Source organism: Accipiter gentilis, chromosome Z (assembly GCF_929443795.1).
Source record: "Accipiter gentilis chromosome Z, bAccGen1.1, whole genome shotgun sequence".
Taxonomy (NCBI): Eukaryota; Metazoa; Chordata; class Aves; order Accipitriformes; family Accipitridae; genus Astur; species Astur gentilis.
In genome coordinates, this window is record NC_064919.1 from 50,053,693 (window position 1) to 50,077,275 (window position 23,583).

General features: G+C 38.5%; 1 protein-coding gene across 2 annotated transcripts in view; it reads left to right on the forward strand.

Annotated features, from left to right (window-relative positions):
• The window catches only part of PCSK5 (proprotein convertase subtilisin/kexin type 5), a 256,599-nt gene that overhangs the window by 77,654 nt on the left and 155,362 nt on the right, over positions 1–23,583 (forward strand). For both annotated transcript variants that reach the window (XM_049795548.1, XM_049795547.1), the window contains exons 4-5: positions 633–776; positions 3,975–4,051. In XM_049795548.1, coding sequence (XP_049651505.1) covers positions 633–776; positions 3,975–4,051 — 221 coding nt within the window. The remainder of the gene's footprint in view (positions 1–632; positions 777–3,974; positions 4,052–23,583) is intronic.

A 23,583-nucleotide genomic window follows, 5' to 3' on the forward strand; every position in this document is an offset into this window, starting at 1 on the left:
CTACAATTCATCAGACACCCAAAGCTGCAAGTTTTTCAGGGTGTTGTTTTGGATACAGGTTCTTAACTGCTGCTCATGTCCTGCTGATATCGCACAAAACCTGCCAAAAGCCTTCTTTTGTAGATAGAAATGAATCTGGATTAGTTTCCAGACATTCTGTCAAGAAATTGTACAGCACATAAGCTCCAAAAAGCAAGGTTTTTTCCATGACCATTTCTGTACAGGCAGGTGTCTACTTTTATCCACATATGGTTTGTTTTTCTGAAAAAATTCAAATAATTCAAATGTACATTTCAAATGAGCACACGTAACAGCTAGGAATAGTTGCTTTGTTTTACACATGGCTTCTAGTGGTTCAGTATGACTGGATGCTTCCCTCTTCTATTGCTTAGTATGAAGAGTAAGCAGAAAGAGAAATAAGCAGGACTAGCAATTTTCATTTAATTTGGCATTTCTTTTTAAATTATTTTCTGTCTAAATGAAGATGTTGATCTTGTATAGTTGCTGTTCCAATCAATATGCTCATGTGCTGATTTAAATGGTAATGTTAATAGAAGTAGGATAATATCTCAGCTGCACACTGCTCACTAATCTGTAACATCCAACATCTTTATCTCCTCTTCTCTCCCCAGCACTGCAGTGATAACACCCACCACTGCCAATCAGATATGAATATAGTAGGTGCTTGGAAGAGAGGTTACACTGGAAAGAATGTTGTGGTCACCATCCTGGATGACGGCATCGAAAGAAACCATCCAGACTTGATGCAGAATTATGTGAGTGTCCACAGGAGTCCAGATTTGCTGCTTTATTATTACCCCAAATAAATTTGCTGCTCCTGGAAAGATGGAGGGAGGGAGGAGGGAAGGAGAAAGAATCATATGAGGGTTTCCTCAAATGTTAACACCAATGGCAGGAAGGAAGACAGCTTTTGGTAATCTGTATCGTTTTAGTTAAGACTATGTTCTGTCTGAATATATTTAATATCTGGATGCCTCTTGTAGCTGAATCCTGAATTTCTGAAGGATTGGAATCAATCATCAGATGCTTTTTCTCTTTTCTGTAATTATTTTGCTTAATATCTTCACACTCTCAGAACTTAGAAATGGAATACACTGCTTATCAGTTAATGCACGCAGCTGAAGTCCATTTTTGGCCAATATATTTAGCTAGCAAGAGTAGCTTTTCTCAAAGGCTGTAATTTTAGGCATATCCTTCCATGTATTTATTTTTAAAGCTATTTATCTTACTGCTAAAAATAATATTAAAGGAGAAAGACATGACTTGTTATGATTCACTCAGTTAAAAACAGGTGTAGAATATTTTGGCGTCCTTCTAGTAAATCTCTCTTAATAGAGCTGTGTCCTTTGTTTTCTGTGTCCTATGTCTCATGTTGCTTCAGGAGCTTTCTGTTTGCTTGGGGTTCATCACATTTAAATGATTGGTTTAATATACCTTGGAGGGTTGTATAACATGAGGAGAAGCTCCTTCTCTAGTGGGTGACTTCTTGTGTTAGTGTCAGAGCTTGAAGCTGTTCAGAGCATCCGGGCCACACTTTTCTGGAATGATTAGTCCTGTGCTTTGGGAGTAGGCATTACCTGAAAGCACATGACCTTGAGGACCTTATGATTTCTCTGAAATAAAGTGTACAAGGTGTACATTCACATAAGGTAAGAAAACAAACAAATATATTTGGATTGAGCTGGGCTGGTGGATATAACCAGCCCAAGGCATGCATATACCTTTAGTCCCATTACAGACATAGAACTTGTAAAAGAGGCCTGAACACAAGCTTTTTCCCAGTGAGCTTATCATCTTGACAGCGCATTGAAGAGATGAAGGTGACAAAACCATCTTTAACAACCCATTGAAAGCTACAGTTGTGTCCACAGTTTAAAGCCGTTTGTTTTAAATTAGCCATACTTATATCTGTATCCTTCCCCATGCTGCATGTGGAACTGTTGTGGTTTAAGGCCAGTGGGTAACAAAGCACCACAAGGCTGCTCGCTCACTCCTACCCCCTCCAGCCCTGGTGCAATGGGGAGGAGAAAATGCAAAGAAAAGCTCATGGGTCGAGACAAGGACAGGGAGGGATCACACACCACTTATGGTCACAGGCAAAAAACAGACTCAACTTGGAGAAATAACAAAATCAATTTGATTTACTACCAATCAAATCAAAACAAGGATAATGGGAAGTAAAACCAAACTTTGAAACACTTTCACCCCACCCCTCCCTCCTTTCCAGCTCCACTCCACTCCCAGTTTTCTCTACCTCCTCCCCAGCAGCGCAGGGGGACGGGGAATGGGGGTTGGGGTCTGTTCATCACACCTCGTCTCTGCCGCTCCTTCCTCCTCAGGGGCAGGACTCATCACTCGTCCCCTGCTCCAGTGTGGGGTCCCTCCCACGGGAGACAGTTCTCCACAGACTTCTCCATTGTGAGCCCTTCCCACGGGCTGCAGTCCTTCAGGCACAGACTGCTCCAGCTCAGGCTTTCCCACGGAGTCACGGCCACCTTGGGGGCCTCCCCCTGCTCTGGTGTGGGCTGCTCCCCCGCTCCCCTCCGCGGGCTGGGGGGACACAGCCTGCCGCCTCACCAGGGGCTGCAGGGGCATCCCCTCCTCCCCCGCTCCTCCTCCCCTCCTTCCGCACTGACCTCGGTGTCTGCAGAGGGGTTCCTCTCACATCCCGATCCCCCTGCTCACTGCAGGTTCCCCCTCTTAAATAAATTATCCCAGAGGCGCTGCCGCCACTGTCACTGACGGGCTCGGCCTGGGCCAGAGGCGGGCCCGACTTGGAGCCGGGGAAGCTTCCGGCAGCTTCTCACAGGAGCCACCCCTGCAGCCCCTCTCCCACTACCAAAACCCCACCACACAAACCCAAAACAGGAACTCAGCTTTGAAATATATGAGGAGGACTGCACAAGCACAAGTGACAGGCAGTTGCCCTATTTGTTAATGTATGCTTGATCCTAATGCATGCCACATCTTTCATTTTAATCTCTTAAGTTATTTAAACAAACCAAATATAATTCTACCTCCTCAGTGAATGACCCGGATTGTATCATATGCCACCTCATCCCAGTACTGTCCTTCCACTGAATTTAAAGCAGCTATTTATTCCCTTTACCACCTCCTCTCTCCCTTTCCTCACACCAACAAGGAGTTCCCCCAAAGCAATACACATTACTTGTTTGATGACAAATGCCTTCTATATGTCAGATTATTGCTGGTGTGGCTACAAACAGGAATATTTGAGGTGGATGTGGTAACTGGTTTTGAACAAAGAAGAGATTAAAAAGAGCTGCTTGCCATGTCAACACACCACATGCTACCACATCGATTAATGGGAGCCATACAAACCAGCAGCTATTTACTCTATAAAACTATTTTCAGATGTAAGAATCCTGGTAAATGTGAATTATGGAACAAAAATAGGGAGATATCTTGCAAATATTTGAAACAGTTACACTGCCAGGGAAAAAGGGAATGCAGTTTATGTTGCATTTCAAGCTGTATTTTTATAACAATATTCTTAAAATTATATTATTCTTATTCCTTGAAGCTATGGCTGAAATTTCAGTCATCACTGTGCAGATAATTTCTTGAATCTTGAAACATTTAGCAAAATCCCAATTTTGAGAATGAACTTTCTTAACTTCTAGAAGTTTCTTAGAAGAAATGTAGTCTTCTGGTTAAATGAAACACCACTTTCTATTTCCTCTCTGACACTGGAACTGTGCTTTTTCAGAGCATTTGTTATCCTTCTCCTTTTTCCAAAAATAAAATAATATATGTAAATCCCATAATTATTAAATATATAATTCTTTCCTAAAACATGCAATCATCATAAAACCACAGGAATGTTAGTTAACCTAATTACTCTCTTATAGGAACCTGCTGTAGAAGTATAGGCCACATGAGTCAATAGCTAATTATTGAGAAGCTGGTTTTATTTCTCCTGTTCGCTACAGGACTCGCAGGCCAGTTTTGATGTCAATGGAAATGATTTTGACCCTATGCCTCGATATGATGCCAGCAACGAGAACAAGTAAGGCACTATGACTTTTATGACATTTTTAATCTAGTTCATCAAACAGAAAGTACCAGTTCTTCTGTGAAAGTCTACGAAACTTGCTTCCTTATAAAGCAGTGTGATTTGCATTTAAATCTTTGTGAAATACGTATTTATGTCTCTCTCATGCACACTGCATGACACTTAGTCTTTGAATGCATTTGGAGTCATCCGAAAACACATAAAAATTAGTTTGAGAGTTCTGGGCACATGAAATGAATCATTTTCAATTCTTTTGTGATGCAGAATATAAGGGGTGACTCTTACTTTTCTCAGATATCATCTCATTGTGTTATTGGGGGGTTATTATGTGTGACAGCTGTCATCGCTTCTGACTCTCTTGGACTTTATAAACTTTGTTTATTGAAGAAATAGACAAGTTAATGGAGATTTTTTTTTTTTCCTGTAATAATTTTAAAGTGATGGAGACTTAATGTGTGGAGGTTTGATGGAAACCTTATAGACCCAAAGTGGCAATTCTGCCGGATTATAATATCTGTGTCACATGACTGGTTGGATATATCTCCATGAATGACCTATTTCTCCTTCAGAGTTCTGCTTCCTGGTATTTGTCATTCCAACTCTGCTCTTTGGATATGCTGTGTTGAAGGCTGGGGGAGACACTGGGAGGGACACCCCACCTCATGAAGCAGGCAACCTTTGTGCCCCCATGGGTATTTGAGGGCAGTTAGTTGTTTGTAACATTTTTTTAACCAGGTACTTGGCAGAAAGAAATATCTTTCTGTGGAATTGCATTAATTAGAGGCAGGAGAATCCTACTAGTTGTCAACAGGCTGACTGCATTTTGTTTTCTAGAGGTTTTTTTTATTTGTTGTGGAAAACATTTAGTATTTGCCTGAAGAAGAAAGACTACAAGAGGTGAAACTTTGCCCTTTACACAACTGAAATGCTTTTGGCTTTGTGTAGTCTCTTCCCCACAATCCCACAAACTTTCTCCAGAAGAGTGTAGCAGGTGCAAGTTGGGAGTCAGCAACAAAACTTAACATTGGTTTGACTGGAGAAACCAATTGGAGCAACCCTGGATCACACTTTGATGCGCGAATCCTCTCCTGGTCAACACCTTCTTCATAACAGCAGGGAACCACGTATGGACAGGCTGAAGAATGGGGCCTCATTACTCATAGCTTCCTGTTATGTATAGATCCACTCATCTTACAGTGACTATCAAGGAGTTGTCATAGCTACTTTCAGCTATAGGATGAAATAACTGTGAAAACTGAGGTGAATTCTGCCAAGTACTTGCTTGGTCAGTCAGCCTGATCCTGCCTAGTAGGGCAAGATCAGAAATATGTAAGGATTTAGCTCTTAGAAGCTATATTAATAAATGTACATACACACAGAGCCACATCTTAGTGGTGATGACTAGAAATACTGTTTAACATAGAAATGTATTATGTTGGGTTTTATTTGAATAATAATAATAGTTTATTTATTTAGGACCGCAATCTTGGCATATATTCTCATTCAATTGTTCTTATTTGATACAGTTTACATGCTGCCAAATATTTTTGTCTAGAAACAACTACATGCAAGAGCTGTTTCTTTCCCTTTTTCCCCTTAGGCATATGTCTCTCATCCTATTTTCATACAGAAGATCAGTTTACTGAATCTTATCTGCCTCTTCTTCACTAGAAATCTCCTAAAGCAAGAGTACCATGAGAGAATAAAAAGAGAAATTTAGTAAAACCCTTTGTTTTGAAATGTGTAAACATTCTACATGTGCAGACTACTTTAAGCAAAAAGAAAACACTGATGTAGAACAAAAGGTAGCTGCATTGCCTCGGTTAAGTTAGTGACAAGGTGAGGATTTCAAAGCTAGATGCTTGTATGGAAAATACTAATACTACACTGAAGTTGTTAGAAGATATCCTCAAGCTACATGTTCATTGAAACAGAAGTATGAATAAAAATCTATCAATTCTTACTCTTTCCAAAGCTTTCTATTTGTCTTACAATGAAGGAATTTCATCTGCCGTTGTTAGCTCAGTTTTAGAAGTGTCCTGTCACTGGTGTACAAAAGTCAGAATCAGCAAATATGCTATAAATTTTTGGCAGCTAATAAAAGAAATCTTTGGTTTGGCTTATGAGAGGTCTCAGGACTACAAGCAAGGTTTATAAATATGCTAGTTACCTGAAAACAGAGTAGGAACATAGGAACATAAACTGTTTACAGCCCAGACTATGTAGGCATTGTCACTCAGCATGCTGCAACAACTAATTTGCATGACAGACCACTTTGTCAGCAGCTCTAGCTTTGAACTAGGTGTCTATACTATGGCCCTGTACAAAGTGTCAGAAGAGCAAAGCTGTGGCTGCATGATCACCACAAAAGGGTGGTCACCCCCACTCCTTACCTCATGTTTGCTCTTTCCCACTTTTCCCAGCCTTTGCGCAGCTCTCCACAGTGAATTACGCTGAAAGCTGCACGGCCAACAGCAATAACAAATTGCATTTTCAGCCAGGTTGGGGAGGTACCTCATTCAGCTCAGCCTGAGGTCAGAGCAGAGCGAGACAGGCACAAGTGGGGAAGATGTAGCATGGCCTGAACCTCTCACTGGGCAATGCCAGTTTCAGTGAACTGAGGTGACTGTATGACAATGCCCCAAGTGCCTACAACTATTGTCCACAAAACCGAGTGTGATGGACAGGCAGTTGCCAGCAGTGGCCTCCAAGGAGTTTTGAGAAAAGATGTGACAGTCAGCCTGGCCCTCTGAAAATAGCTCTCAACTGAGCTGCCAGTTTGCAACACAGCATGTCCCTCTCTCCTGCTGTCCACCGCCCCCTATCCCCACACACACTTCAGGTACACATCCAGTCTTATCTGGAAGATGCTCCTGTCCTTGGAGTTGGGGCATGGTGAGGGTACACTTGGAGGCCTCCCAGTTTAGGTGCACTTTCAGGGATTCACCCTTTTTGGTGCTGCAAGGAGCCATGTTCCTCCATCTGTGAATCACAGCTGAATCTTTTTCTTTGGCTGGGTACCGAAATCATCACTTTCTTACAAAGCAAGTCCAGAGAATGCAGGCTGCTTTCTGTTTTGTTGCTAGTTAGAGTTTTATATGGGATATAAAACTGGACCAGTTCGTTTGTGTCCTAGGGCTGGGGGATTTGAGTTTTCATACCCTGCCTCCCTGGTGAATACTCTCACTGCCCAACCCATAAGGTCCTGCTGTGAGATGTGGTGGTGGGAGGGCAGATACTGTGCTGTACTGAGCTTCATCAGTGTTATCAGGATGTACATTATCAGTGTAGAGTCAGCTTTTGGACACAGAGGATACATGAAGCATGCTTTTAGTGTAAGATTACTTGGCAGCCTAACCTCTGCTTAGAGGCTTGGTATTTCCAGTTAGCAGATACACTGAGCCTGGTAAGCACCACTGAAGCACCTTCAACTTTTGGGGCTGTCACCCTTTCTTTCCTAGTTCCGACTGGGCTCAACAAGAATTAAATGACTATGTAGGTACTGAAAAGCATTGCTAGTAGCCTGTCTGTATTTTTATATGTCTAAAATATCTTCAGAAATTTGGGCGGGAATTCTGATTATCCAGCATACGTGGTCATTTGGCACTGGATACTCAAGCTGTGCCTGGAAGTTGAGGTAACCACAACCAGGGAACATTCTGAAAGCCATGAATTTGCAAAGACTTCATAATGCACAAGATTAGTTTGGTTGATTCCTGCTTCCTGCTATAGCAACTGGACAACATTGTGTAATGGTGATTTGTGTCATCCAGTGAAGGTGGGATGTACAAATGCACCATTGCTTCGTGTAATGATCTAGTTTATTCTGCCTCATTTTATAACCCAACCTTAAGGCTTGGAATGATAAAAAGAATTGCTGTAAAAATAAGCAGGTGTCTCTGGGCACTTTTGCACACAGCTGTGAAACATCAGGGTACGTGGTCTGTTTGCTAGCTTTTCACTTTTAATTAGTAGTGAAGGTTTTCTTTTGCTGAGGCTTATTGGTGAGGAAAAAGGAATGAGAAAAAATTTACTGGGAGGTTGTGAAGTGACTGTAGATAACTAGTGGCACTTTCCAAAATTATATTTTTGAAGTTTTACATTAAATCTTCTATTAGCTAAGGAGAATTAAGGAGTAGAAAGAAACACCAGGCTAATCTTTCAAGGCTTGTAGTCAAAATCAGGGTGGGACGATAGTTTCTTTAACTACTATGGTATGTAGGAGTCCTGCCAGAAGTTTACTTTGGTTTCTACAAATTGGCAGCAAATCATGAAGCTTGTAAATGGTACAGACCTATGCTAGAGCTTCCTTTTGCTCAGAGGCTAAAGACAGCAGTCAGCTGTGGATGAAGTAATTCTTGCTATGCAAAGCATCTTGTTTTGGTTTACTGCTGAGCACTGCTGCGTTATTCTTTTTCTGTAATTCCACCATTACCTGTAAACATCTATATTGAAAGAACTAGGCATTATTAGACACAGATCCTTAGACAGAATGCAGATGAGATCACTGAAATGGTACTCTACCCATCGTATAGCCTCAGAAATAAAACACAAATGTTCATAGTATTAAAATGTTTTGCTATTTTGACCAAAAAAATTAAGTTTTTCTGTTTCATGAGAAATTTCTTGGAGATGATATTTCAGAGCTTAGGTCTTATTCTGCTGACAGGTACTTTTATAAAACAGAGGACCTTGACTTTAATGCAATTCTTATTAAACTTATGTAAGAAAAAGTAAAAGTAATCTGTTGTTTCTGGTTTGGAGATACTGAGTCACACTTTGGATGCCTCTTCAACATTTTTCAGTGATGCATCCCACTACATAAATAACTTATTTAAATAACCTTCTACATTATTTTTTAATGAATGTAAGATTTTTGGGAGACAACAATTTTTGCTGTTCAAAAATCATAAACACAAGCTACTTATGTCTAAACTTTACAGTATCTGGACAGCTTTACATCTTTTCTCACAACAGCAAAAAAGTTAATGAGTTTCAGTCCTGCTTGATCCAACATACTGACATTGTTTTTCTGTGTCATCCATTCCAATTCATTATTACTTTCCTTTGTCAGTCACATTACTGTAGATGCTCAATAAAATGCCAAAGGCTTAATTTTCTTCCAAGAGTGACAAGCTGCTAGTTTATACTGTCTGCTTATGCTGAAGACCTGTAGTATGTTCTGAGTCATTTAATCAGAATGGATGCTAGATATTGACAGGCAGATCAGCTTCTGTTGCCTCCTGGATGGTCAATAAAGTAAAATTAAAAAGCTTCATTGACTGCTGTGACACCATTCAGAGCAGATATCTGAAGAACTGAGCACAGTCAAACATGGGGAGCCTGAAGTGTCTCATTGCTGGCTTGAAAGATCATATCAAAAAGGTTCCCACTGCAGCAGTGTGATAGAAAGGAGTGATGACAATTGGGTATATCTGTCTATGTAGTTTATGCATTTTGATTGCCAGTATGCACCTGTTGATATTGCTTTGAAATTGGCTGCATCGTGTGCTGCAGACAAAACTGAAGGGAAGACAAGATGTACTGAGAAGCACTGCTGCACCTTCCAGTGCTTTATCTTTTGTGTAAAAAACAATTCTGCTGTCAGATGGCTAATCACAACAACAGAAAAAGACCTTGGCAATTTTTTAGACTAGTGACTACTTTTTGTGCTTGTGCCTGCTCAGAGCTTTCAAACAGGACTGAACTGAAGATCCTAAGGCTCACATCTGCAGGGAGGACCTGGGAAAGACAGTGATTAAGCTGTGGAAAGAGGCTGGAGATAAGCTGGAGCAAGATATCAGCTCTCAGGAAAAGGCTTTTTTCAGAGGGAATCTCCATTGTATCTGCTCTTTTTCTGTAGTCTGACTTTTCATCTTGATTTTCTCTACCCTCTAGAGGCTTAACACCCAAAGGATTCAGTGATGGTGTCATCTGGCAGAGTGTGATCTGTCCGATGCCAGCAAAGCATCTCTGATAGCAGATAAATCTTCTTTAACAGGAAGGTAAAATAGAGTAGAGAATTAACTGAATATGTGTATGCATTTCAGATCAATAAATCAAATGCTTGCACTGAGTGTGGTATTGTTAATTCCAGGTACCAATGACTGAATGCCAGGTGTCTAGCGTGTCTCAGTGTCACTGCAAATTTAGTGGATTTTGGTTAGGATTGTTAGATTACTGCAGATTTTGGATTGTTTTCTCTGAAGTGGTGAAGTGTTCATTTATGAAAACCAGGGTCTGAACCAAACAGTCAGAGGTTGTTGGTATAGAAGCTGCAGCCAGAGATTGGAATCCTGATTTTTTGTGGTTTGGTTCTATTCGGATTATAAACTCATTGCCTTTATGGCCATATCCTATTGTGCTGCAATTTTAGCAGATGTTAATAATGAAGTAGGGTTCAGTGTGTCAGCGTCAGCTTACAGTGAGATTGCCACATTTTACAAGGAGCAGTGTTAGTGATTCATCAGCTAGCCTCCAAGTTAATTATGATCTAGTAACCCAACTAAGTGCCTAGGGGCATGATGCAGCATGGAGATCATGAGATATTAGATCTGTGTTGCTTGCCAGTTGCTGTAGTTAAAGGTCCCAGTGTTAAAATGCAAAAATAAGGGAGGTAAACATTGCAGCTTGCAGAATAGTACTGTGCTGAACTAGGATAATTTTACAGATTCATTTGGAGCAGGGGTTAACTCATCACACATCCTTTGTTTCTCCCAGGGAAGGACTGAAGGACTTGATGCATGTGTTTAAATTTTTGTAGAGGAAAAATTTCTTTCCCTGAAAGAAAAATATTGTAGAAACACAGACCATGCATCCCCACCACATAGTGTGTTTGATAATGTTTTTCTTTTAATCTAAAACAGGTTTTTAACCTATGGGAAGAGATAAGGTCTGCATTAAAGCAGAACAGAAAACAAGCTAAGTGTTGATGTTTTGAAATTCTCATGTTTTCCTGCTTCAGAATAAAATGTGTGTTATTTGAAGTGTTTTGAGAGTAAGTGGGACCCCAGAATTGCTGGTAGCTGAGGACAATTAGCTGGGCTAGAGGAGAGGCAGTCTTTGTCAAGCTGATTCACTCACCCGTGACAAGCACCCTCATCGCTCGTCTCTATGGTCAGTTCCTTTTGAGAGCATTTCGTATTGACAAGACAATAAAAAATTCATTGCATTACAGGTCTTGATTCAGTAGCCTTTTGATCCAGGTTCCAGCTTCAATAGTGGAAAATGTCCTAATGAAATATTTGTCAAACTGCCAAAAATTGCCTTTTTGGTAAACTCTTCTAATCTGCTCATTATACCATCACACTGCATTACATAATCCCCTCTACAGTCCACAAGTAGTATGATTTATAATTTTTTGAGAGCCAAAGGAAAGACATTTCTTTTTGTAGTCATTCAAATTGAGAGAAGTCAAACAGAGGAATAAACAAACCCAAAGTTGAACCAGATTTCCAGTTGCTCAAAGATGAAAAAGACAATCCTTTTTCACTACCTTGGTATTGGTCACTAAGTGGTATTTCTTACTGTCTAACTGGTGTTTGAGGAGCAGTGCTTTTCCTTTTTATAATGTGTAAGAGTCTCATGGTCTCAAAACATTTAACCACAACACTACAGGAAAGCCTTTTTCCTGTTTCTAATTACTGAAGTACCAGACAATGAGCTCACAAATAAAATTAAATTCTGAAGAATTATGCAACCACTTCTTGTTCTTTTATGTAAATAATTGATAACAATGAGTCAGATCTTCCCTTCCAATTCAAAGTCAACAATAGGAGGTATATAAGCTCCAGTAGTTATGGTATTTGTGGCATTCACTTTCCTTAATTCTTTTTTATGGAGAGTTAGAAATGAAAGGGTTTTTTCAGATGGTCTTTTTCCTAGAGTTGAAATTTCCTTTAAGTATGCATCTGTATTTTCAGATTTTGAACTTGGGAAGAGAGAGTCTACAACTACAGCAGGCGAGTTTTGATTTGGTAAAATGGTAAACCAGTTTCATATAGTTTCAAAAGTTGCATAAGTTTATATATACAGGTCTACAGCTGAGTAGAATTTGAGAGCACAGATACATTTCTATGTGTTGTCCCCTTTTCAGACGTTGTAGGTATTAGAGGAAAGTTGAAGGGTGGATCCACTCTGTGTATGTGGTAATTGGTTTTGCCAGCTGATTTCACAGTAGTCAGCTTAGTCAAATGCAGTGCAAAATGTGGTTCATTGAGACTTCTCAGCCAGCACACACATGCACAAAGTATAATATTGATTCTTGCTTTAATGCTTATGGCATCAAAAGCAGACTTCTAGTTACAAGTTTGATAAAGCAATTGTGAATCCAGTGTCAAAAGCTTTGTAATTGAAGCATTTTTCTAAATGACTTGCTATTAACGGTTGAACTCTGAAAAGTTATTCTATAAGCAAATGTCTTAATGGCATTAGTAGGTGTTTTTATAAGACATTTTCAGGGTAAAACTCTCAGATGTTGCTTTTTCTTACAAATTAAAAAATACACATCTGTATAGGTTTGTTGCTGTAGGCAGCCTTAATTTTTCTAGCCTTGTTTTACATTCCTGTGATTTTTTAATTTTTCTTAAAGATACCCAGGCAAATTATTACATTTGATGCTTTAAGCAAAGTTAGATTGCTGTCCTGAAGACAAGTTATCTTTTTTTCCTGAAGGAAAGCAATCCAGATAGAGAAATCCAGATGCAGGAGTAAAGCAATGGTTATCCATCACAGAGGTAGATTGTGCTGATGGGGTCTGTGCTACAGAAGTTTAATCAGCTTTGAAAATTACTTGTGTTGATATGGAGTCCCAAAGCAATCATCAAATCTCTGATTTTAGCAAACTGAGGTAGAGAGTATGGCCTGTTTACTTCTCCAATATGTGGGATGGTGAGGCTGCTGGCTAGAGGTGTCAGAGTGCCAAAGAGAGTGTAATGAGAAGTTATGTGTTACTTCTCCTTTCAGCCCAAACTTACGTCCCTGCACTACTCTTCTTAACGCTCCGTAAATATCAGATAAACAGCTACTACCTTGTTCTGCAGTGTAGTGAGTGTGTGAGAATTAGACTTCTTATGTTGAAACCCCTTTTCCAATTAAGAGCAAACCTTGCTCTTGCTGAATCAATGATGTAAGTTTTATTAAAAAACATTTGTCAACACAGATAAGAGAAGGGCTTGAACTTATTTCAACAATTTCCTCATTCATCTTTGAAATGCAGCTCTAAAGAGAAAAGCTAGGTCCGTTTAATGCAGTACAACATCAAATGAAATTTAGGATTAAGCACAGTAAATATCTTGCACAGTGCAATTGAAATTGCACTCAGAATTCAAAATAGGTAGGAATATGGTGGAGACCCAGAGTTATAAAATATTAATTTCTTTAAAATGTTGTCACAGCAGTCATACACTGTTAGAAATGGTGTATGCAGAATGGGTAAAGACCCATCCATGACCTGCCTGCACATCACTGTATTGCTCCTCCTTTTTGCCTTATGACCTTAGGATCCTTGCATCTGTCAGTATCTTCCTTGCATGAAAGCATGAATATCTTTTTTTCCCTAAAAGCACTCATCCAGACCATTTTTGGGACGTCCAATGGACTGCTCTTCCTGCCAAGGAGGTCTAAACATGAAACTCCAGATCTGCACTCTTGTATTCATAGGATGTTTTTCATTTCTGCTTAGCTGTGATTTTAGTAGACCTGATGCAAAATATTTCTGAGAAAGTTTTTTTTTTCTGTTTCATTTGTTTTGTAATTGCACAGAAATTGTGGGGCTCTAATGTGGAGATTTTTAAGTAAAATGAGGTTGCTCAAGCACCTGACATCTCTCCAGCTGCTGTATATTGGTGTCAGTCTGGATGAAAAACATGAATCAGGATAAATAGTGACTGATAGTACATTTTCATACAAAAACTTGTGAAACACAAGATGTGGAATAGAAGATAAAATGCCAAAGTACAGAACGTGTCTGTAACAAAGCAGGCTTATGGCCATGAATTTAAGGAGATAAAGAACATAAGTATTAGTGTTAGTTATGGTGGTTTAGGAGCACAGGGAGGCCCATATGGAGCTATGTTTCGATTTGTGACAAAACCAGTGTTGATAGCCTGTGTTTTAGCTACTACTGGACTGTGCTTGCACAGCATCAAGGCCTTCTCTGTTTCTCACCCTGCCCCCTCAAGCAAGGAGGCTGATGGTGGACAAGAGGGTGGAAGTGCACACAAATAGGACAGCTGATCCCAGCTGACCTACAAGATATCCTATGCCATATAACATCATGCTCAACACTAAAGCTAGGGGGGGAGTTTTTCCAAAATAACTGTTGCTTGGAGAGTGGCTGGGCGCTGGTCTGCAGGTGGGACGTGATGAGTAACTGCCTATGCATCACTGTGTTGTGTTTTTTTTCTTTTTTTTCCCCTTTATTTATTGAACTGTTTTTATCTCAACTGACAAGTCTTTCTCACATTTGATCTTCCAGTTCTCTCCCGCATCCCAGTGGGAAGGAGGGAGTGAGTGACTGGTTGGGGGTTTGCTGCCTGCTGGGGTCAATACCCCAACATTTTAATAATGTACTCATTCCCAGGAGTAATTCTAATAGCTTTGGAAGGGTTCTTTATGGTAACAGATATCTGAAGCATTGTCCCTGCGAGCCCATTTTCATGGTGAAGTTGACCACAAGATCTGTGATAAGTTACTCTCTGTGTATGTAGGCATGTTCTGGTATAAGAGACTCAGGCTCCAGAGAAGTATCCAAACGTGGAGCTGCTGGAGAGCTGCTGATCCCACAGTTGCTGTGCTGGTCCATTGGTCCCTGAAAAGCAACACATAAGTGACACCTATAGCAGTGGAATTGACTGGATGAAGCATGGGACAATGCAGGTAGAAAACAATTGAAGAAAAGTAGAAAAACACCTTCTTCGATTCTGTTAACTTGTATCATTTCAGGTATTGCATGTAGCAACAGCAGATACACTTGTCAGGGAAATTTGTGATATCTGCAGATGTCAGATATATAGGACACTTCAAATACATAAGAAACTTTTCACCAAAGCAGGTCAAGGTCCCCTGAAAATCTTAGAAATCAGCTTGCCAGCTATAAGTTCAAATAGATGAAAAGCATTAACCAAATAAATTCCATCACTTTGTTTCTTCATTCACAATTAGGTTGCAATGTAAAGTCTTTTAATTCACAGGGCAGACTTCTACCATGGGCCAGCACTAATGTGGAACAAAATTTTCCTGCCTCTCACTGGCTTAAACACAGTTTGGTAACTTATGCAGGGATACTGAGAAATTGCAGTCAGAAGTTTTATCCCTGGCTTTCTTTACAGATGCAATGATGATTTGCTTACAGAGCAAAGAAAAGGGTGTAGAATTTACATAGTTATTCTGAAAGTTATTGTTATTAAACTGTGGCTATTCTGGTAGCGGTGTTCCTCCTAGTCTCAGATTTGCAATTTAACTGTTTGGTATCTCTTCAGTAGAATGAGAATAGTAGTTTTTCTTACATTCAACAGTATGATTTTTTAAGTCTGTAGACATTATAGTAAAAAGTGGTGAAATGCAAGCAGGTGGGAAAGCAAATTTGCAGGGTTTGGTTAATCACTTTTTTCCTTTACTCAGAAAACAGATGACAGACTGCTTCACTTGTATGCATTTCATCCAAAGTTCTTCTTTATGCTTACTGTGTAGATAACAAAGTGTAGCCTGTACACAGTGAGCTTTCTCAAGCACAAGCATGTTCACTGTAGGTGGTACATTTGGAATTTTCAGCAGCAAATTTCTAGCAAGCTTTACTCATTGTGTCCGAGCCTTTGTTTTCTAAGGCTAATATCTTAGATAAATGTGAGTGGATTTTCCTAGGAATAACAAATGCATGGCCTAGGCAAAAATACTCAGTGTCAGTATTTCAGTTTTACTCTAAAGCTTTTAAAAAATATTGAAAATTATAATATATCATCAACTCCAGGTAGCTGTATTGAGAAACACTGATAATGGTTCATTAGTGAAACTTAATAAATAAACCTGCAGCTTAAGTTAAGTTAATAGGAAGCATTCATAAAGCATGCCAAGAGTTTCTGATTTGTGTAAAGTAATATTGGGAGTGAAACTAGCTTCCTTTCAATGTGAGGCCTTGATCCTAAAGTAGGATTAATTTTAGACTCCAAAAACATTAACAAACCTTAAACTATGCTCATTATCCATATAGTTGCTTGAGGAGAATTAGTGTAAGGACTCATTTTCTAAGTGTCATCTTAAATATACTTATGTCATGTGGCAATACTTTGTTTTTGTTATTAACAGCATAAATTAAGGTGATATAAAACATTGTTAAAATGGTATAAGAAGCTGGCTGCAAAGATTTTTGTTTGTCTAAATACATTTACTTTTATGTCTTTCCAGATAAATCAGTGAAATTTTTAAGTAAAATAGTTGTTGATGAAGCAATATATCTGCTGACAACATCTAGAAACATATCTAGTGATTTTATGAGGTTTCCTGGTGACTTTACATATTTCTTTCCAGTCTCTTTTTATGAAGACCTATGGATGTTTTCAGGTTTGGGTGTTTGTTTGATTGCTGTGAGGGTTTTGTATTTTCAATTAGAAATCTGTGTAGTGCATTGACTGAGAAAATGACAAGATGGCCTTTGTGTTGCAACTGATTTTTTTTGCAAGGATCTAAAAGTTTCTTGAAAGGAGATGGAAAGAGATGGAAGGAGACAGAGAAGGTGCCTCTGAGGCACCGGCTGAGGTTATTTCCTAGTCAGCCGGGACCTGTAAGTATCCAGACAGCTTTTCTTTGGCATGGGGCAGCATCATTTTGCAGGCTTAAACATGAATATAGCATTATTAAGACATTAGAGGACAGTGCATTGGCTGTGGCATGGAAATAATAACTGTCAGAAACATTATTTCCTCTGCAGCTTCCACATTCAGGATTTGTCTTGCGATTATTTCCATAGGTGGTTTTTTGGCTTTCCAGGTATTACTCTGCCCCACTAACCTTGGTTGCTCAGCAACTCACAGGTGCTCCTCTGAGACACAGGTTGGTATAGACAAAGGAATTGTGAAGGCTGTATGTCCCATGATTTTCCTGTGTCCCCTCCATCTGCTTTTCCCTGTGTCCCACATCTGATTGCTCTGTCTTCGGAATTAGAGTTGCATTGATATGGAAGCATAACATTCCCAATGTTTAGTGCTTCAAACATTTTATTAATTCCCATATGATATGATGCTTCAAACATTTTATTAATTCCCATATGATTTGACTGCTGTTTATAACCATGGCAGTAACAGAGACAAGGGAGACACAGTCCTCCATAGTTGTGCGCTATACCATATTTATTAAATGTGCTTGTGTTCACATACAGATGGTTCAAAAAATGCATTTGCTCAGCAGAAGAGTGATGCTAAAGCAGGTAATTTGGTAGTAAACAATGAGCACAGAAACAGGGGCTGGATGTCAGCCCTTTTACCAGAAAGGTGTTTTTTTCCACTGTCTGACTGGATATATTGCTTGCATTAGATATGCTGATATTGAACTGAAAAATGACATGTAACTGGAGAAACTGCTGGGGAGATCAACTGCTTATCAACAGATGACCTAAGGCACATACCAGCCATGTCCAGCCTTGCACAGAAAACCACAGAGGGACAGCCGCAGACCCATATTTATTCTTTCCTCTCCCCAAAGAAACGAGGTGTTTCTACTTTGTGGAGACAAAGTGGATTTCAGTGAGAGATACCTGAAACACTGAATGACCCGATGTAGGTTACTTTACTGCTGTCATCTGCAGGCAGTGTTAATATGAGAGGGATAGTGTCCCAATCAAGAAGGAGGTGGTACTGGGAATGTTTATTCTGTTTGGTGTTTTTAGTGATTGCCTTGGAAGTTTCAAAGATTCCTTTATTTGTGCAAGAGTACAGTGTTACTTTACTGTTACTAAAAGTTAAGTTAGTAAGGTTATTGAGATTCTGCAGAATTTAAGTTCTAGGATTGTGTTCTGTTCACTGAGACTGTTGCAGTCTGGGAAGAGACAGCTTAATTATTGTATTGAACTGGTAATTGCAAGTATAAAGAATTAACTGAACTAACAATTTTTACCAGGTGATTACAAGAATTTTTCTTGTTTAAAAATAGATGCCTGATTTTGTCCATCTCCTTCCCTCATTAAGTTGTATAGTGCAGTAGTTCCCCTTAGCATTTTGTTAGCCATGTTCCAAAAAGATTTGAAATTGGACCTTCATTTGTCTTTTTTTCTGTATGTCACAAGTGAAATGATAAAACTGTCTAGTCACACAGATTAAGAATGAGAAAAGTATAGGCAGATACATACTCAGTTCTTCCCAAGTATTTATGCTACTCTATTCTTCAGGCTGTACACAAAAAAGGATCAACCACCCTTTTATACATAAAATGATTGCCAGAATTATTTGAAGCACATCCTCCTTTTTCTGTGACTTTCCATCCCTTCTACAGCCTCTGAACCACCTTGAACTAGGTTAAAAAAAAAAATATCTTTTTGCTTATGTGACATGGGAGCGTTGAAGTCTAAGCAGCCTCATATTCTTCAGTTTCAAAAGCAAACTAAATAGTCTTTTTGATTAGGTATATCTAGGTAGCAGTATACTATTCCAGGGTAATACTGGCCTTGATGTTGCTGCTGAACAGATTTAATTCCAGTGCACAGGAACTAAACTGTACTAGTTTTATTTGTAATTTGCTTTAATGAATGGGAAAAAGAATTGGATTACCCGCCTGAAGAAGGTTACTGTACAGTTAATGTGACAGGCTGGATGAAAAAAAAAGCTCAGCTGAAAGTTTTGCTGTATGTTGGCTTTTGAACTGTTTTATTTCTTTTCACCAATGCCTTTTTCCCTTCAGAAAAGAGGCTGAATTAAAATTTTACCTTGGGTTAAAACATACTAAGACATCAGTAAATAATATTTTTATTTTTAATACATAAAACTATACACTTGGCTAAATATATTATTTGCTGATTTTTTTTTTTTTTGCTATTTCTCATTTTATGTCATATTTCCTTGGCTCCATCAGACCTTCTATTCATTGTTTGTTTTGCCTTTGGTAGAAAATACAGAAAAAAAAAAAGGCATATTTCTTTTATACATTAAGATTCATTTGTCCACTCACAAAACACAAAACTGTAAAATGGTAATTAATGTTCTAGAAGCACAGTGCTTTGCTGGGCTCATATCAGAACTTCACATTTGTGACAAATTACCTGCTCACTACTAACAGCTAGCAAATGTAAAGAGATGGCAAGGCAGCATTTTTGTTACTCACGCTATTAAGTTTAAGATATGCATGTCTGAGATGTGAAGTGTTACATGTGTTTATTTTAGTGCTGTCATCTTTGATTTTATTTGTGAGAAATAGATGAGATATTTTCAAGTAATTCTTTAAGTAACTTCCCATTATCATGCAAAAAGTCATTAGCTTTGGGGACCTTGACTCAAGACAGCTTCCAGTCCTGTGCTGTAACTACATTACAACAGTGTGATGCTCAGAAACAAGATCCTGTCTGTGATGTAACACCCAAGTCTTTGGCATTTTTCCTGATATCTCACATTAAAGATCTGAGTAACTAACTTGTTTTTCATATTTACTCTGTCATCTCTTTCTCCACTAATATCCAAATATCTTTCCTTTGTGAAATAGCTTTATTCTTATTATTTTTCACCTGTAGCACATTATGTTTTAAAGGCTAAAGATTGAGGTTTTCCTTGCCCATGCTTTTAACTTCTGACAGTTCCTTTATATCTCATTTTTAAGATGTTCCTAGAACAACATCCCAACCTAGTGCCAGTTTGGAAAGTATTTTTCATCATCCAGATTATTAGAGACCATTTATATATGAACAGATCTAAAACATTATTTATTCTGCACTACATAAGACTTACTCTGGAATGCAATAAAATTCATTTCTGATAAAATGCATTTCTGATGATTGCAGTTAAAATATGTATTTTCTGCAGCAGTTATTACATTGTGGTGTCTCAGATATCACATTTTCCTGTTTATGAATATACTGAAAACATTTAAAAATTTAACTAAAGAAGAGTTTTGCAAAAAATAACTGCCAGCTCAGATATTTTCCTACAGATAACAATGGCTTCCTAAAATTCCATTCTTCCCTTCCCCATAGAGGTTTGAAAAGTATTTTAACATTTAAGGTTCCTTTAGTCCTATAATTTCCAATGTCCACCAACTACATAGTTTAGTTCATGTTACAGATTCCATCCCTGGGATTCTACTCTAATTTATAATAAAAACCAAGTCAGTTTCTTTCTTAATTTTAATGCATTGTCTTTATGCATAGGGAATATGTTTATTATGTAATTATGCTGAGAAAGGAAGTTGATGGTTATCAAAAATAAGCTGTTCAAGCACAGTCTATTAAAATGTATCTAATCTTATGTAAACTTTTAGACTATCCTAACCTTTTTTACAATTATTGAATATCCACTCTTACAATATGTGCAGCATTAAATTTGCAAAGGATGTGAAGTTTTCTTCTTTTCTGTAGGCATTTCCCTGGATCAAAAAAAAAAACCAATCACCACAAACAAACAAACAAACAAACACCTCCCTGTAAAACCCCCACTGTTTTTCTTAATTTGTTTACAGACTTAATTCCTATGCTGCATATCTCTTAGAAAACCTCAGTAAATTACTGGTACACCCAGAGAAGTTCGTTTTGGGCTTGCATTGAAGTATTCTGAAACTCTTTTCTCCCTAAATTCCTGTTCTGAAAAGGCTCATTGGTGACAGGTTGAAGTGGGCTGGACTATAATGTTAGTGTCATGAAAAGCTGGCGGGCTTTAAATCCTGCAGTCCCCTGAGCTTTTTGTGTTCTGAAATACTTGATGAACTCCAGAAGAGTGAAATACGACAAAGAGACGCATGGTCAAAGTGTTTGTGGAATTCAAAGAATAGCTGTCAGAGATGGAGGCTCTGCAATGCAGAGCCAATTTATGTGTCAGGGCCTTTTCAAATTACCAGCAGCTGTCTTCAGCTCTGAATGTCTTCTAACTCTGAATGTTTCCTTGCTCTAAACATTCAGAAGCAACCTTCATTAACTTTTATGTTAAAGGTGTTCCTGGTACCTTATACCTTCTTTCTTTTCTGAAAGGCAAATTAAGAGTGATTACTGAAAGATAAATGTCTTATGTTTCAATTAACTCAGTGGGATGGAGACTGATAGTTGATCACAGAACATACACCTTTTCTCTTTCCATCATTGCCTGAAATACTGAGACATTTCTGTCTCAGAAAAAATCTGTTACTGAAAAAAAGTTATTTTGTGTAACAGATTAGTATGTAGCTGTTAAATTTCTCTTATCTTATACTTAGAGAGTCATCAAAAGACTGCACCTTTAGCATCCAGGTGCTCAAGCAGAAAAAAATAACATACACCTTTTCATAGAAGTGTATTTCTTCAACGATTTTTTTTCAAGTTCTCCATATAATAGTGAGGGCATCATAAGGCAAGAAAATTATCTTTACTAAGGTCTTCATGAGTAGGTCTTTGACACCTTACTGACTTACTGTTAATGGCAGACTGACAAATTTCCCCCTTATAAAAAGAGAAAAAAATCAGTCTTAATTGCCTGCATGTTTTCTTTGTTCTTTCTGTTCTGTCTGTCTTATATGCAAAAAATGAAAAGAAATGCATTTCTGAAAAAGTTGTACTTGTTTGCCTGGAATAGAAAAATTAGCTAAAGCAATTAAAGGTACGCAGAATCATAAAAGATGGTTTTATGGTGGAAAGTGCTGGCCAACTTTATAAGCATCTAAGTACAACTTTGTTTGAAAATAATGCCTGTGACATCTTATTTCTTTTACCTGATGGCCTCTTGAGCCTAAATCTGTCTTTGAATAGTGATTTTTCACGTCTCTCATTATAAGACAAACAACAAAAAAGCTTTTTTTTCTCTCCATTCCTTTTCTTTCTATTAGACTCCAGGTAGGAGACACATTTGTAGATGGGCAGAATGTCTAATAACCAAGCTTTCTTTCATGTTTCTGTTCTGTGGTACTGCGTCACCCTGACATTAACACAAAGGACAAGTGCAAAATCTTTTAGCTGAGTGTCTCTTCAAAGTGCCATTTAATAGCCTGGGAACTTATTTTCCTTCAACATAAGCTGGCAAAGGATCCAGTGAAATGAAGGACCGACCCTCAAAGTTTATCAGGATAGGCCTTTGTAGAAGGGCAGTCATGCTTTCTTCTAGGACTGCATCAACTTTTTAAACAAGTCGTAGGTGAGGCAGGCATCCCACAAAGACAGGATATTGTTGTGTTTCGATATATATACATTCGCAAAAAATGCTAACTTGAAAGCACCTTTTGTTTCACCCCTTGTTACTGGTTATGCTGCCTCCATAAACTGTAGTTTGAAGTTTTCAGGATTTCATGCTCAGTAAAAGTTTTCATAGCTTTAAAGCAGACAACCAATTTCAGGCATCAGTTTCATCATATTTGTTTATCAAGTTAGTTAAGAAACTAGTGTACTGATTAATCAGAAGACTTTTCTAATTTTAACTGCAGAATTCAGAGTATGTTCCAGACTGTAGACCTCTAGCAAAAGTCTAGGACAGGGAAAATTAAAAGCAGTCTGGAAAGAACATTTTTTTTGTATGCAGATTTTTTAGAAAGTCTTCCCTTTCACAGCATAACAGAAATACTACTTAAAGGACCTATAAAAGATAACATATTAAAACAAATTGAGCTGCATATATGATTAATTCACACAGTGGGAGACTGATTGTAAGAAGTGCAATTTTATACATATGACCTTGAAATGAATAAAACAACTTTCAATTTTGTCATTTCCATTATAAATGTAGAATGCAATTGACAATAATCTTGGCAGAGAAGCAAGGGTCTAACATAAAAATCTGCTTACAAAATATATTTATACCATTACTGGACTTAAAATATGGTAAAAAGAAGGATTTTCCAATACTTGAGGACTAGTGAAATAGTCAGCAAAGTTGATTTAACTCACATGTTCTAAAACTGTCTGGAGATCTAATTCTCTCTGGAATAAGCTTTTTTACTATGACAAATTTACATGAAATTTTTTGCTGTGCTTTAATTCAATAAATATGAGTCATGGTACTTCCATACCAGTCCTCTAAAGCCTTGGCTGCTGCTTACAGAAGTTACGTCTACCACTGCAGCTACTTCCACTTCAGCTGGAATTTAGGCTATAGTTTCCCGTTGCTGTTCATCCTGTGTTACTGTGGGCTGCTGCTGGGAGGTGCAGTCACACTGTGACCCCACCCACACCTGCCACACATCCCCTCTGTTTCCTCTCTACAATCATTACGTGGCCCTGGGGTGGCCAGGGTGTGTTTGGTGATCCAGTGGAAATCTAACCCTTTTGGCAGTGCTCAGTGGATGTAGCTAATGAAGCAACAGGTGTCTGTGTACTCTACTGGGAACCATGGAGAAACGTGAGCTGTTTCTTCCATTCTTCTTCAGGCAGCCTCCCTCCT